Source organism: Macrosteles quadrilineatus, unplaced genomic scaffold, assembly GCF_028750875.1.
Source record: "Macrosteles quadrilineatus isolate MER2022 unplaced genomic scaffold, UCM_ALF_1.0 Scaffold_5__1_contigs__length_97177068, whole genome shotgun sequence".
Taxonomy (NCBI): Eukaryota; Metazoa; Arthropoda; class Insecta; order Hemiptera; family Cicadellidae; genus Macrosteles; species Macrosteles quadrilineatus.
In genome coordinates this window covers 63,676,717-63,690,728 of record NW_026542598.1, presented here as the reverse complement: position 1 = coordinate 63,690,728, position 14,012 = coordinate 63,676,717, and the positions used below count along the sequence as shown (strand labels likewise).

The window sequence follows — 14,012 nt, the reverse complement described above, 5'->3', positions numbered from 1 at the left end:
TTCTTGTTTACAAAGAAAAAAATCTATGGAGTTACATGATCTAAATTAAATTGTGCATTCTTTGTTACATAGTGACCCTATACCCACTTATGTTGTGGGACTATGTACAGGATGTTTTTTTTTAAAACTTGCATCTTTATTTATGTAAAAACCGCAATAGATAGAAATATGCAGTTTGCGGGAATCATCTATTGACGTAGGGGGCCCATTTTTTTTAATTCAACGTTACATTCACATTCCCCCCCTTTCCCCTCCTGCCACCAACTTAATTTTTTTTAAATAGCAAGGTACCCCTTGTGACATATCAAATGAAAGAGCATGAAAAAAGAAAATGTTTGATGAAAAAAAATTGAAAATCGGTATATTAATTTGTGAGATATTCCCCCCCTCCCTCCCCAGAACTAAATTTTTTTTAATAGCAAGCTACCCCTTGTGGCATATCAAATAAAAGAGCATGAAAAAAGAAAATGTTTACTTACTTACTTACTTACTGCTGGGGCGTAATTATATATGAAAAATAAATTTCACCAAACATTTTCTTTTTCATGCTCTTTCATTTGATATGTCACAAGGGGTACCTTGCTATTAAAAAAAAATTAAGTTCCGGGGAGGGGGGGGGGAATATCTCACAAATTTATGAACCTTATGAAACTTATGAATATTGCTTTTATTAATTTTTAAGAAACAGTTGTAGTTATTTTATTCTATTTTTTTCCACGATTTCTTGGAGTGATGTGTGTAACGTATGTTGTATATAATATCCTAAGAGCTGAAAACTCGTCTGTATGATGTATTTTTAGATATTAATAATATGTATAATTTAGGTTAGGTCTGACTCTATTCTTTCTAAACAATTTACATGTGACAGAATAAAGAAGTTTTGAATTGAATTGAATTGAACCGATTTTCAATTTTTTTCATCAAACATTTTCTTTTTTCATGCTCTTTCATTTGATATGTCACAAGGGGTACCTTGCTATTTAAAAAAATGAAGTTGGGGACAGGGGGGGAAAGGGGGGAATGTGAATGTAACGTTGAATTCAAAAAAATTGGGCCCCCTACGTCAATAGACGATTCCCGCAAACTGCATATTTCTATCTATTGCAGTTTTTACATAAATAAAGATGCAAGTTAAAAAAAACACCCTGTATATAGTATACAAGTATCACTTTTACTTTGTTAAGTTTTCTTCTTCTTCTTCTTAATACAGTTTTTTCTCAATCACGATGTGTAATGTCATATTGTGTTCTTACACTTTGACCGTATAATTAAATGTCAATATTTTTTAAGTCTTGGGATTTGATTCAACTATGCAGCAAACTTTTTTATTACTACATAGAGAAAAATATTTAAAAACCCATGGCATTCAATAAGCATTCTATATTGAAATTACTAAAATGAAAATTACTGAAACACTATACACAGTTTTTTTGTTTTTAAATCTATTACACCTTTTTCATAAATCAGACCGGTAGGTACCTTGTAAGGCCATCATAGTTCAAACATGAACTCATAGTGTGTGAGATTATGGTTCAGGAGAGGAAAAACAGTAAGTACTGTATTTAAAAATGGCACAACAAGAGTGGATATGGAGTCATTTAAAAATTGCAAAGACGCACAATTTCAATCATTGCACTAAAACTATCTACGATGCTGATCAAGAAGTTATTCACTAAAACTATATAATTTTTGTTTATAGATGACAAGTTTATCTGAAAAACGTTTTGGTAAATTTTATATTCTTTAGTTTGAATCCTTATATAAAATTAACAAAGCATTTATAAGCCAAAAGTTTTCAAAGCATAATAAAAAAATTAAAACCAATACTTAAGTTTTAACTTGCACCTGCTGTCCCCACATAATGTGAGGTCAAAAAAGACATTTTGCCACATATTGGGTGAGTGAACAACATTTTGCAATCAAATTGTGTTTTTGTCAGGCCACTTTTAACTATTGCTGTATCACATGAGTAATAAAAAACAGACCCTAAAGGAATAAATATGACTAATCAGCTAAAACTGTAATTTCATACTCATATAGACAAATATAATGTATATATATATATATATATATATGATATTATATGTAAAACAGTAACGCAAGTATTTTGTAGAAGATCTTACCTGGGGCCTCTTGTGGATGGACTTGTGTGACAGTCAGAGTTGGTTTGTGTGCTTCTACTGTTGTTACTGTGTGCTTAGCATCAGGTGCCACGGACTCTGGTAGTTTGTCTTCTAGCTCTGCAGTATCATATTCAGTGGTAATCAGGTGGTGTACTGGTGTGGGTGTGGATTTTTGTGCGACTGTTGTAGCTGGAGCAACCACTTCCAAAGGAGTCACTGGGAACTCAGGGACTACTTCACTTTTTATAGCCACTTCTTGGTCTACAAAATTTGTTTCTGCTACTGCTTGAGGAACTTTGCTTGCTTTTACTTCCTCTTCTCTCTCGTTAGGAATTACCTCAGTAATACTCACTCCTTCGGTTTCTTGGATGGTTTTAGTACCTTTAGATGTCAAAGGGTTCCACAAAGATTCCAAATTGGTTTCTTTTTCTATTACGGTAGTCATTGAAGTCTCTACAGTTTCAAACGGGATATTTTCTGGATGGACTTTCATAGTTTCTGGTTTTTTATCATTTTTCAACTCTTCAGTGGAAGAGGAAACTAAAACTTCTGATTGGATGAGTGTTTCTTGTTCATCCAGTTTAGCCAAAGGTTTGATTGCTTTTGGGGACGGCTTTGTTTCATGAATCCCTTCTTTGAGTGCGACAACTGTTTGTGAAATCTCTATACTTTCTTGAATATCTTTTACAACACTAGCTTTCCGTTTTGTTGGTACATTCTGTTCTGCCAATGTTTCTTCGATCTCATTTACTCTAACTTCAGATTGAACGATTCCCTCCATCACAATAGCTTCAGAACTAGCATATGCTTTATCTGGGGTTATTGTCTCTAAGGTCTGGGGATGAAACCCTGGAATTATTTCAGATTTTTCAGCAACCTTTTGCATTTCTGTAGTTTCTGTTTTAGCCACAGCGGATGGAATTATTGGTTGTTCTGTAAGTAATTTCTCTTTTTCTTGAGGAACATTTTGAGTAACTACTAAACTTTCTTTCACATCATGCTTCTTTTTAGCTTTTACTTTTTGTGGAGTCGCACTCTTTAATTCACAAACCGTTTGTTCAGGCAATACCTCACTTGCTTGAATTGATTCTTGACTTGTTACTTTAGGCTCTGCTTGATTCGGTGTGGGTTTTTCAACAGGTTTTAAAGGTTGTTCTTTATCTTCAGCAGTAACCATTGTTATATTTATACCTCTTCCTTCCTCAAATGAACGATTTGCTATCTTCTTCTCAACTGACATACTTTCAAATTCAGTTCCAGATTCTCTGACATCAACTTCACTCTGTAGAATACCACATAAAGGCTTCTGGTTCACATTAGCTTTTACTTCATCAGGAAACTCTATTACGATGTTAGAAGGTTGAATTTCAGATGAAATTTCCATTATTTGGGTAGCCTCTTTGAGGGATATTTCTGGAAGTGCATTTTGAGTTTCTGGCATTGTTTTTGAATATGGTTCCTCAGTATCATCAGCAATGACTTCTGTAATAACTACACCCTTGCCCTCCTCGAAAGCCAAGCTTGCTTTTCTACTTTTAGCACTAGTTTGAGTGAAATACTCTTCACTTTCTTGACATATTACCTCTTCATGCACAGAAGTCTCTAAAGCAGATTGTGTCCTAACAGCAGTCATTGTTTTTGTTTTTGTTCTCACCATTTCTCCTACACTTATTTGTGTCAAAGTTTCAGAAACTTCTGCAACTTCTCGAGTTATCAAATCAGGAGTAGCTTTTCTTACTTCTGTTTTCTCTAAGGGTGCTAATCTTCCTTCCCGGTACTCTGGAACAATTTCAATTATTTCTTGAACTTTCTTACCCTTTTCTATTGATACATTAGCATGTTTGGTGTCAGTTATTAATTTCTCGACCAACTCAATTTCATTCTCTTGAGGTAATCTTTCAGTTACAGTAATACTCTCTAATGTTGATTGTTCAGTTACAGCTTTCTGTGTGATTGCTTTTTTTTCATCGAGTGGTGCTATAGAGTCTTCAAGAGTGATTTCCAATTGCCCAACAGCTTCTTGGGTACCGTCAAGTACTAATTGAGCCCTATTATTTTTTGTTTCCAAAATATTTGAAAGCTTTGATTCAGTTTCACCTGGAAACACCTCTGAAATGGTTACACTGTGTCCAACTTCATAATTTATGCTAGCTCTCCTTTGTTCCACCTTTATTGGGCTTTCAAAAGTTCCTTCAGTTTCCCTTACTTCAGTTTCAGTTTGCACTAAACTTTCAAGAGTAGTATGTTTAGGAGTTACTGTAGTGGCTGATGGCTTAATTTGGTCAAGGGTACCAACACTGTGATGAAGAGTATGCTCAGTCTGCTCAGCAACTTCCAACTCAGAAATCGATGGCGATGCTCTTCTTTCTTTTGGGTTTTCATTTTGACAGAAGTAAGATTCTTTATCTTCAGATGTAGTCAATAATACATTAACACTTTGTCTCTCTTCCACAACTTCCTGCGCTATTTTAACGTCTGGTTGAAAGATTTGATCATCTTCTCTTACTGAAATTTCAGTTTGGACCTCACTTTTAACAGCTATTGCATGCCCACTTATTGTAATATTCGCACTTTTGGTTCCTGGAACATCATCGGCAGTAAAAGTGTTTTCCAAATCCCCTGATACAACTTCAACTACGGAGACAGTTTCACCGACTTGAAATGTTACCCCCGCAGATTTAGAGTCTGGTTTTAATAAATCATTGTAATCCCCCTCCTTCTCAGCAACAGAAACTTCTGACTGAATAATACTATACAACGGAATTTGATCTACTGTTGCATTTTCTTTGTTTGGGCTTTCTTTTTGAAAGTCTTCTGTTGTTAACTCTGCAACAATCTCAGATTTACTGGCTATTTCTCGGGCTGTCACACTAGCACCAGCAACACTTGTGACGGGTTTCACTGGACCAGTAAGTTCTCCCTCTTTTTCTCGGATATAAACTTCATTAACAGTAATTCCAGATTTTGCTGATTCAAAATTAGTTTCAGCTGTTTTTTCATACGGTTTAATAAATTTTTCAAGTGGTGTTTCAGACTCTGCAATGGTAGTTTGTTGAAGTGAAACACTGTGAAAAGGGGTTTGAATTGATTTTGCAAACGATTTTTCTGGAACAGATGCAACCATCTCACCCAAAGAATCTTCGGTTATAACAATTCCTTTTTGACAGGTTTCAACTGGGACAATGTTAGCTTGAGCTGTACTGGTTTCTGGGCGAATTGGTGAAGCATAAATATCTTCTTTATCTTCAGTTGTTATTTCTGTTATAATGACTCCCTTTTCTTCAACAACTCCTATATCAACAACACTTGAAGGTGGCATTTCTTTAGTTTTAAAAACACCCTCACTTTCTTGAGGAGATGCTTCTATTTGAATAATACTCTCAAAAGGTAACTGTTCTGGCTTTGCATTAGCTGTAGGGGTTACAAACTGTGGGATGTCTGTAACACCAAATGATGATAATATTTCAGTTGTTTGGGCCACTTCTTGTGTTGATATTTCTTGGAACGCGGTTACTTGGTTAGGTTTAATGAAAGAAATTAAGTTCCCTTCTTTATCATCAACATTAATTTCAGAAACCAATACTGATTTTTGCTCTTCAAAAGATTTTTGTGCTTGTTTCAAATCCATTGGAATTTTTGAATCAAAAATAGATTCCTTTTCGGAAGTAGTTACAAAACTTGTTGATATAGATTCATATGGTATTGATTCGACATTTGGAGAAACTTTGTGAGGTGTGTCTGGCTTTACTTCACCTGTAATATTTTCTGATGTAATGATGGTACTTTGTGCAACCTGTTGTGGTATTATGTCTGGTTTGGCAAAGTGATCTTCTGGTTTACTGTCTGGTATAAATTGACTGGTGTCGTCTTGGGTTGAAACTTCAAGAACTGTAATAGCCTGTGTACCTTCAATAACAAAATCAGCTTTTTTGGATTCTGGTTTGTATGGCAACTGAAAAGGAGCTTCTAGCTCATTTGTACATGGTTCTGACTGAATAATGCTGTGATGTGGAAGTTGTTCTGCATTGGCTTGGGCAGTTGTAGGAGTTATATGTTGGAATGGGTGTAAACTGCTGTCTAATACTATTTCTGTTTTTTCTGCAATTTCATGACTTGTAATATTTGGGATGGCTAATCTCTCTTTTGGTCTGTCTAGTGTTTCAAGTATGCTTTCTTTGTCTTGAATGGTTACTTCACTACTAATAGATGTTGTGTGTCCTTCTACAATATTAGGTTTAGCAGTTTTAGTCTCAGGTAGAAATTCAGCAGTATACTCACCCTCTTTTTCAATAACTGTATTTTCATTCAAAATTACACTTTCATGTGTGCTTTGTTTTATTTTGGCTTCTGAAAAGCCAGGTTTTAATAAATCTACATCTCCTACACTCATATCTACAACAACTTCTGATGTTACTGCTACATCCTGACCAGAAATATCAGGTTTTGCAAGAGCTGTCATAGGAGCTTTTGCAGTTTCAAAGGGAGATTCTTTATCTACAACATTCAATTCAGTCACACTTAAAACATTACCTTCAACAAATGAGAGAGCTGCAACTTTTTCACTAGGCTTTACAGGAGAGTCAAACTGACCCTCAAGCTCAGTTGGCACCTGTTCTGAAGACACAGCCAGTTGAATGGTGTCTTGTTTCATCTGAGCAGTTTCTTTGATTGGAGACTCTCTTGTTAATGTACCCTCTTGGAAAAGTTCAACTATTTCTTCACGTTCAGCAACTTCTTGTCCAGTTAGATTCAATGTAGCTTTTCTGCTTTCAGGAAGCTGATCACTCCTAAATACGCCTTCTTTGTCTTCTGCAACAACTTCTGAAACTAAGAAAGTTTCTCCTGGCCTAATACCTACAGTGGCGGTCTTAAGATCTGGTTTAATTGTGTCTAAAGATGTTTCAATCTCTGTTATGTTTGTTTCAGTGATGACTACTTCTTGGAATGGTGTGTTATCCACTTTGGCTTGTCCTGTTGGATGTTCTACTTTTGGAATGTTGCCTAAGTTGATTTCAGGTAAGGTTTGAGACTGAATGACGGTTTGGTGAGGTGTTATACTTTTGGATGCCTTAAAACCTAATGGACTTTCTATTGGAATGTGTTCAAGTTCTTTTTCACTACTGACAATTTCTTGAACTGTCAAACCTGTTAATTCGTCTGCTAGTTCTACAATAGCTTTGGATTTAATTGGAGATCTGTCCTTTTTAAATTCCTGTTCACTTTCTGCAAGTTCAACAGCACTAACAACTATACTTTCTAATGATGTTTGGTCTGATTTTGCTACACTAGTTTTTGGTGTTTTTTGTTCAAATGAAGAAGTTGTCTGCTCTGTCAGGACTTCAGATTTAACCGCTACTGTTTGTGGTAAGTGTGATTGTGATGCAAAACACTCTTTTGGTAACTCAGGTTTAGTATACTGATTTTCTTTGTAATCCGTAATTACTTCTGTAACTGTAACACTCTGTTCCTCCAAAATATTGACATCAGCTCGCTTGCTTTCTGGCTTGACAACTTCCTTTTGCTTAGCCAACCCCTCTCCAATCACCGTCTCTTCAACAATTGTTTCTTGGAACATAGTGTGTTCATAATTGGCATGAACTGTTTGGGGATGTTTCTTTGACAAGCTCCCAACATCTCCATCTGGTGTTATTTCCTCAACTATTACTGATTGTAATGGATGGGTGGGCACTGCTTTTCCCTTATGAAGTTCAGGAGCTACATCTGGCACATAGTCACCCTCTTTCTCAACCAAGTCAGTCTGGTACACTGATATTCCTTCTTTTGACTCATACGTTTTACTTACTTCTACTGGGGTAGGAGTAGTAAAATCAGACAACGGAGTTTCGCTGTCTTGAGCTTGAACTTCTGTTATTTCTTTTGACTCTAAAGTTTGAAATTTGGGAGAGGCAGCATCAGTTCGATATTTTAAAATATCTGACAATTCCCCAGGGGCATCTTCTGACTTTATTTCAGTTATGGATAAAGGTTCTATCTCTTGAAAACTTAAATCTGCTTTGGCACCATAGGGAGTTTTACCAGGCATATAATCATCGGTCAACTCGCTGCTTATGGTTTCAGAGACACCGGAGACTTCTAAACATGTAACTGAGCTAGTAGCAGTTTGAGCTCCTGGAATTTCATTTGCTCTAAATGTTTTTTCTGATTCAGCTGTATGTGTTTCTACTGTGATAAAACTTTCTTTTTTAGTGAACTGGACATCAATGTGTTTCATTTCAGGTTTTGGTACATTAAGAACACTTTCTGTATCTTGATGCTGCACCATACTTACTACAATCCCTTCCATCAGGTCTACACCCTGGGTAGCTACAGTTTCCCCAGGTCTTTGGCCAGGGCCAAAAGGAATTTCTTTTTCATGAGCTGCTGTCTCTGAAACAACAATAGAATCTTCTGGTAATATCTGGAGCCCTGCGAACTGACCTTGAGGCAGTTTTCCAGGTTTGTACTCACCTTCTTTTTCAGGCAAAACCATTTCCTCAGTAAATGTTGTTGTTTTTTGAGTTACAATAGATGATGTTGCTGTTTCAGTTGGTACAAACATTTCCGGAAAATATTTACTCGGTTTTGTTTCTGACAGTACTTCACTAACTATTACAGGCTCTACTTCATTTATGCCAATCTTTGGTTTGATCAAATTCTGAACTGTAAAATCTTCAAGTTTTTCTTCTCTTATTGACTCTGTCACCTCTGTTACATTGATAGATTCCTGCAGAGTAAGCCCTGAACTAGCAGACACTTGCAGAGGCTTTCTTAGAGTTTCGTATTCACCTTCTTTCAAAGATGTTTCTGTCTCACTCACAACTTTAGCCTCGTGCAATAACATAGAGACAGTTGCTTTACCCTCTTCCTTTTTAATTTGTTCAGATTTTGAAACCGTTTGATCTACTCGAGTTTCGCTAACAATCAAACTTTCCTGTGGTAGAATATTTCTGGTGGCTTTGCTAGTTTTAGACTTAAACGATTTACTAAACTCCTCTGCAATCGATTCAACTTGAGGTTGCTCAACATTATATGGCTCAACAGTACTTAATTCTGGCTTAGCTTTAACTGATACTGGAATAAGTTCCTCCGGTCTGTAGTCCTCTTTCTCATTTTCTTGCACTTCATGATTTTCAATAGCAGTAAATGTTGTAACACTTACATTTCCTTTCACTCCTGCTCTAGGGACTTCCCCAATAAGACTGCAAGTAGCCTCAGGAGTAGCTTCACTTACTTGGGATGAGGTCTTTAAGGGAATAACTTTTTCAGGTTGAGTTTGAAATGAGTCCAGGCTCTCTGTGATTTCTTCAATTACAGGAGTCTCCTCCTGAGTAGGTTTCTTAGCTTTTAAAACTTTCTTCTTTTTGGTCTTTTCAACCTCCTCTTCAACAACTTCAATTTCTTCTTCTGATTTTGTTTTGACCACTTTTCTCTTTATTTTAGCTCCAGATTTAGATTTTTGCTCAACAGTAACATCTTCTTGTATATTTACTTCTTCCACCACCTTTTTAATTTCTTCAGGGTGTTGAACTATTGCCACTGAAGTCTCAGAAATCGTGGCAAGAGTTTTATCATCTTCGGTTACATCAGTTATGGTCAATTCGTCTTCTGTTGAAGATTTTGGCTGAACTCTTCTTTTGTTCTCTTCTTTGCGAATTTGTGTTTCCTCTACCAATTCTGAAATGTGTAAATTCTCTGTGAGTAATGTGAAATAATCGTCACACTGTTAGTGTTAGGTGCTGCAATGCCTGTAAGTGTTGCTAGCGACAATCGTGCAGTTTATGCGAGCGTTGCATGAGCAAGACAAGTAAAAAAGCAATGTATATATTGCAAAACTATGTAGCTTGAGCTTACAAGCAATATGCCTAGATGCTGTGTGCGCTGTAAAATGCATCTTTCTTAAATATATTTTGTGCTGTTAATAAAGCAAATATTAGCATTGAATTATGAAAACACTTAATAAATTGACAGGTTGTATGAAGAGCTACTGTCTCACATGTAATAGGTTATTGATAAAATTTTAATATTTACCGTAAGGTTATTTTGTCAAAACAAATTTGTTCAAAACAAGTTTTACATAAAAATAAGGCATGTTATAATTTAGATAAGAGGAAAATAATTGGCGTCCACCCAGTACTTAGTAACCAGAACTTAAATATGATTATTACTGAATTATTTGTAGATTTAATACTACAATACAATAGTATCTCATGTTAAAAAATATTTTGTTCAAACACCTTTTCATCATTTTTTTAAGGGATGGGATGAAATCAAAATTTTGGTTTTATTGCACAAGTTTTCAGTGGCAATTTTAGATTTTCATTTTTGCTGATTTAAGATTTTTTTATTCTTCAAAATCTTAATTTGAATATTTAGACAACATTTCCTGATGCAAGTAAATGGATTAACTCACAAAACCCCTTAATAATTATATTCTGAGTAAATGTAAAGTTTCTTGGTACTGAGACTTATCGCATACCAGAGGGTACATTGGCGTACCTCTTGAAATTATCATAAGCACGTAAATATGTTTGTGTGTGTATTTTAACAATGTAGATAACAAATAAATCCCTTTAACCTTTGCTATTGTAACAACATGTTCGCTAAACCCAATGTTTCAAGTTATCAGTTATTTGATTAAAGAGAACATAAAATAAATTCTGACTATACACTAGGTGGGGCCACTACCTTGTAGTTTTAACATAAATTAACTTAAGATAAATCAGCAAAAATAGAAGTTTGAGATCTTTTTTAAATCTTTAGACCACATAAGTTTTGATTTAGAAACATAAGTCATAAATCTGAAACCAAAATTCTTTATTATATTATGGACTTTGAAAACAGTAATAGTATCAGTTACAGTACCGTAACACAAATACATACATACCATCTCTAAGTACGTTATTTTATCAACATGGAACCATTAAACCCTTACTATTTATGCCAAGTGCTACAGGGTCCAATTATATTTTAAACAAAGAACATATTTTTGATTGGACTTTTAAAATTATCAATGGAAAATTTTAAAATCACTTTAAGTTGAAAACTTGCAACATAATTTATTTTAGTTTAAAAGATTCCGTTGTTTGGTTTTTCCTTTATTGAACTTTTATATGTCAGCATTACAATTTAATTAACTAATCCATTTAACATGACAGTTACATACAAGTTAAAAAGTTTTAGTTGGTTGGTTCTTTTAATATTTTTAAATTCTTCTAAAATAAATTAACATTATTAAAACAAACTGTATAATGAAACAAATATTCATCACAAATAGGAAAGTTATCTGCGATTATAATGGTAAATTCACAATAATAATAATGTAGCCATTCAATTAAAAAGCAAGAAATACTTACCTTGTTAAAGCATTTTGAGATTAATTATCAAGCCAAAGCCATTGTTACAGCTGGAAAAGGCTTGAAGCGGTTGTTAAGCGTAACTAAAAGCCAAAACCAACAAGCATCGGAAGCTTCAAATGAAAGCAAAAAAGCTACACAAATAGTAAATAAATAAATATTTTCAAACATACAAGTGCAGTGGACAGGCAAAAGGAAGAAACCTCGTTTTAAATATATAAAAAGTAATTACTTTAAGATTATTAGAAAAATACCATCTATCACCTTGTGAAAGCAACAGAAGTCTTGATACAATTGAAAAAATTCCTTCGTGGGTTGGTATAAAAAATGCATCTTATTACATGTGATTGGGAACATATTAGTTATGAAGCTGAGATCATATATAAATTTAGATGATCTAATGTTTAAACTACTTACAAATACTAAATGTAAATATGTAATTGACTAAACTGACAAGAGTTAATCTATGCATTTTAAAATTAAAAGCAATTTCAAGACATTGATTTTATTAATGTATGCCAAAAAAAGAGCAATGTTCAAACAATTTGAAAAATATATACATTCTTACAGATGCATTATACTGAAAAAGGTAATAATAGAAATGGTGGAGTATATCATTGTCAAAAACATGTAAATAAAAAAGTAACTTAATTTATAAACGAATTTGGATTGTCACTAAAAGGGGCCTATTCCTAACCTTAATGTGTGGTGTATTAACTTCCCTCAAAACTAAATTCCCATTTGACAATTGCCTAAATATTTCAAGGAACATATTTTGCTCATCGTTCATATTTGTGTGATATAAAGATATATTTTGTAGCTTTTCACTAATAAAAACAATATTTTATCATTTGCTTAGAATGCTATCTGTAAAAAAAAGATTACTGTGAGCTTATTTTACCAAAAACAAAATATTAATTATTTAAACAAAAAACTTGTTTAGAGGATTATTACTTAAAATATTCTTCAAAATATGAAAAGTGTGTAAATAAAACCTGTAGATTTTGTTAACAATTAATTTTCCAACATAAGCCTTGCCAATGAACATCAAATTGCACTCTACTTTAAAGCTCATTTAAATAGCAGATTCTTAAACAGTAAAGGGAATTTTCCATGCCTGAAATATACACAGTATTGCCTTAAAGCCCTTTAATACTGAAAAAATGTCAACAAAAATATATTTATTGAATGACAAAGTTGTTGAAAAAAACAACTACACAAAAATAAACTGAAAAATAAACTCTATGATTCACTGGAACACTCCATTTTCTTTTGGAAATAAATCGTCTTTACACTTAAAATTTAAAAACTCAACAACTAAACAAAAATAATCAATAAAGTTAAAATGTATGAATACAGCTTGTCCACTTCAACATTGCAAATGTACAGCTTTTGTTAATTTTAATATTTCACTTCAAAACAAAACACTTTAGCTTAATCTTAAAGAGTATTTATTAAGAGTCATTAGAGTTATCAATGTTATGAGTCTACTCGTTCTATGAACACACCTTGTTCTTCTTCACGAGTCACTTCTGTTGTCTTCCTAGTCACCTGCCTTTTTACTTCTGGAAAAAATACATATAAAACACATCAAACAAAATCTAAAATTTCAAGTTTGTGTATAGTACAAACAAGTTGAATATTTTACTCTTATGAAACCTTTTTTTAGGTTGGACACATTTTACGACCTATGAAAGGGAAAAGTCCAAACCCACGTTTTTTTCTCTTTCTATTTTAAAGTATTCACTTATCTTTTTCTCACCAATTGATCGGACCAGATAACTAAATCGATATTTAGGAAAATCTTTTAATATTCATTTTGGTACACTGTTAGTAAATTTTAAAGTGAACAGTGCTGACAGGGACAAAACCTAGGCACTTGAGTTATCAACTGAAATTTACTCGCTACTATAATATTTTAAGTTTAGAATATTGCCTGTAGGGTATAACAACAACAAAAAACACAGTTTGATAAAATATTTTTAAAACAGTTCCTATTCTGAGCTTCAAATAATATTTGGTTTTGTATGAGTACACAAATATTGGAGGGCATTTTTATAAAACCTTTTCTGTATTGGGAAAACTAGTTTTGATACAATAATCCTAAGTTTATAGGATTGTCCTAATTATCAAAGCAACTTCAGATTGATTTGATGAAATTTGCTAGATATTTAACGCTTATGCACATATCCGATAGCATAGAACCTATAAAATAAGATATTACTTACCTTGAGTTTGTACTTTTGTGACAGTGCTGTGTGAGTAACAGATGACTCTTCTACACCACCTGAAATACCCGACAAACATCAAACATTTGTATAAAGAAAATAATATTCTATGGAGGCTTTAAAGAGGCCTTCTCAGTTCTCAATAGATTAAATATCTATCACTTGCAACAAGCAAAGAGGAGTTTGATGCCAGACCACCATCCCCAGACCCAGTTATTTCATAATAAGATATGTTGAATGTTCCACAAAGAAGTTCATTTTATGTATTTTCTTTTACTCTCTCGTTCTTTGAAGCTATTTTTTTAAAC

At 33.8% G+C, this 14,012-nt stretch overlaps 1 protein-coding gene and 1 long non-coding RNA gene across 2 annotated transcripts in view; both read right to left on the bottom strand.

The window, feature by feature from the left end:
- The window catches only part of LOC128995652 (titin-like), an 86,467-nt gene extending 75,832 nt beyond the window's left edge, over window positions 1-10,635 (bottom strand). The window contains exons 1-2 of the mRNA XM_054420669.1: window positions 10,620-10,635; window positions 2,124-9,797 (exon numbers count right to left, since the gene is read on the bottom strand). Coding sequence (XP_054276644.1) covers window positions 2,124-9,797; window positions 10,620-10,635 — 7,690 coding nt within the window. The remainder of the gene's footprint in view (window positions 1-2,123; window positions 9,798-10,619) is intronic.
- Window positions 10,636-12,610: 1,975 nt separating this feature from the next.
- Window positions 12,611-13,757, bottom strand: LOC128994759 (uncharacterized). Its single transcript, XR_008490914.1, has 2 exons — window positions 13,705-13,757; window positions 12,611-13,041 (listed from the first exon to the last, which is right to left on the bottom strand). It is a non-coding gene; the product is annotated as an uncharacterized LOC128994759 (long non-coding RNA).
- Between the last annotated feature and the right edge of the window lie 255 nt (window positions 13,758-14,012).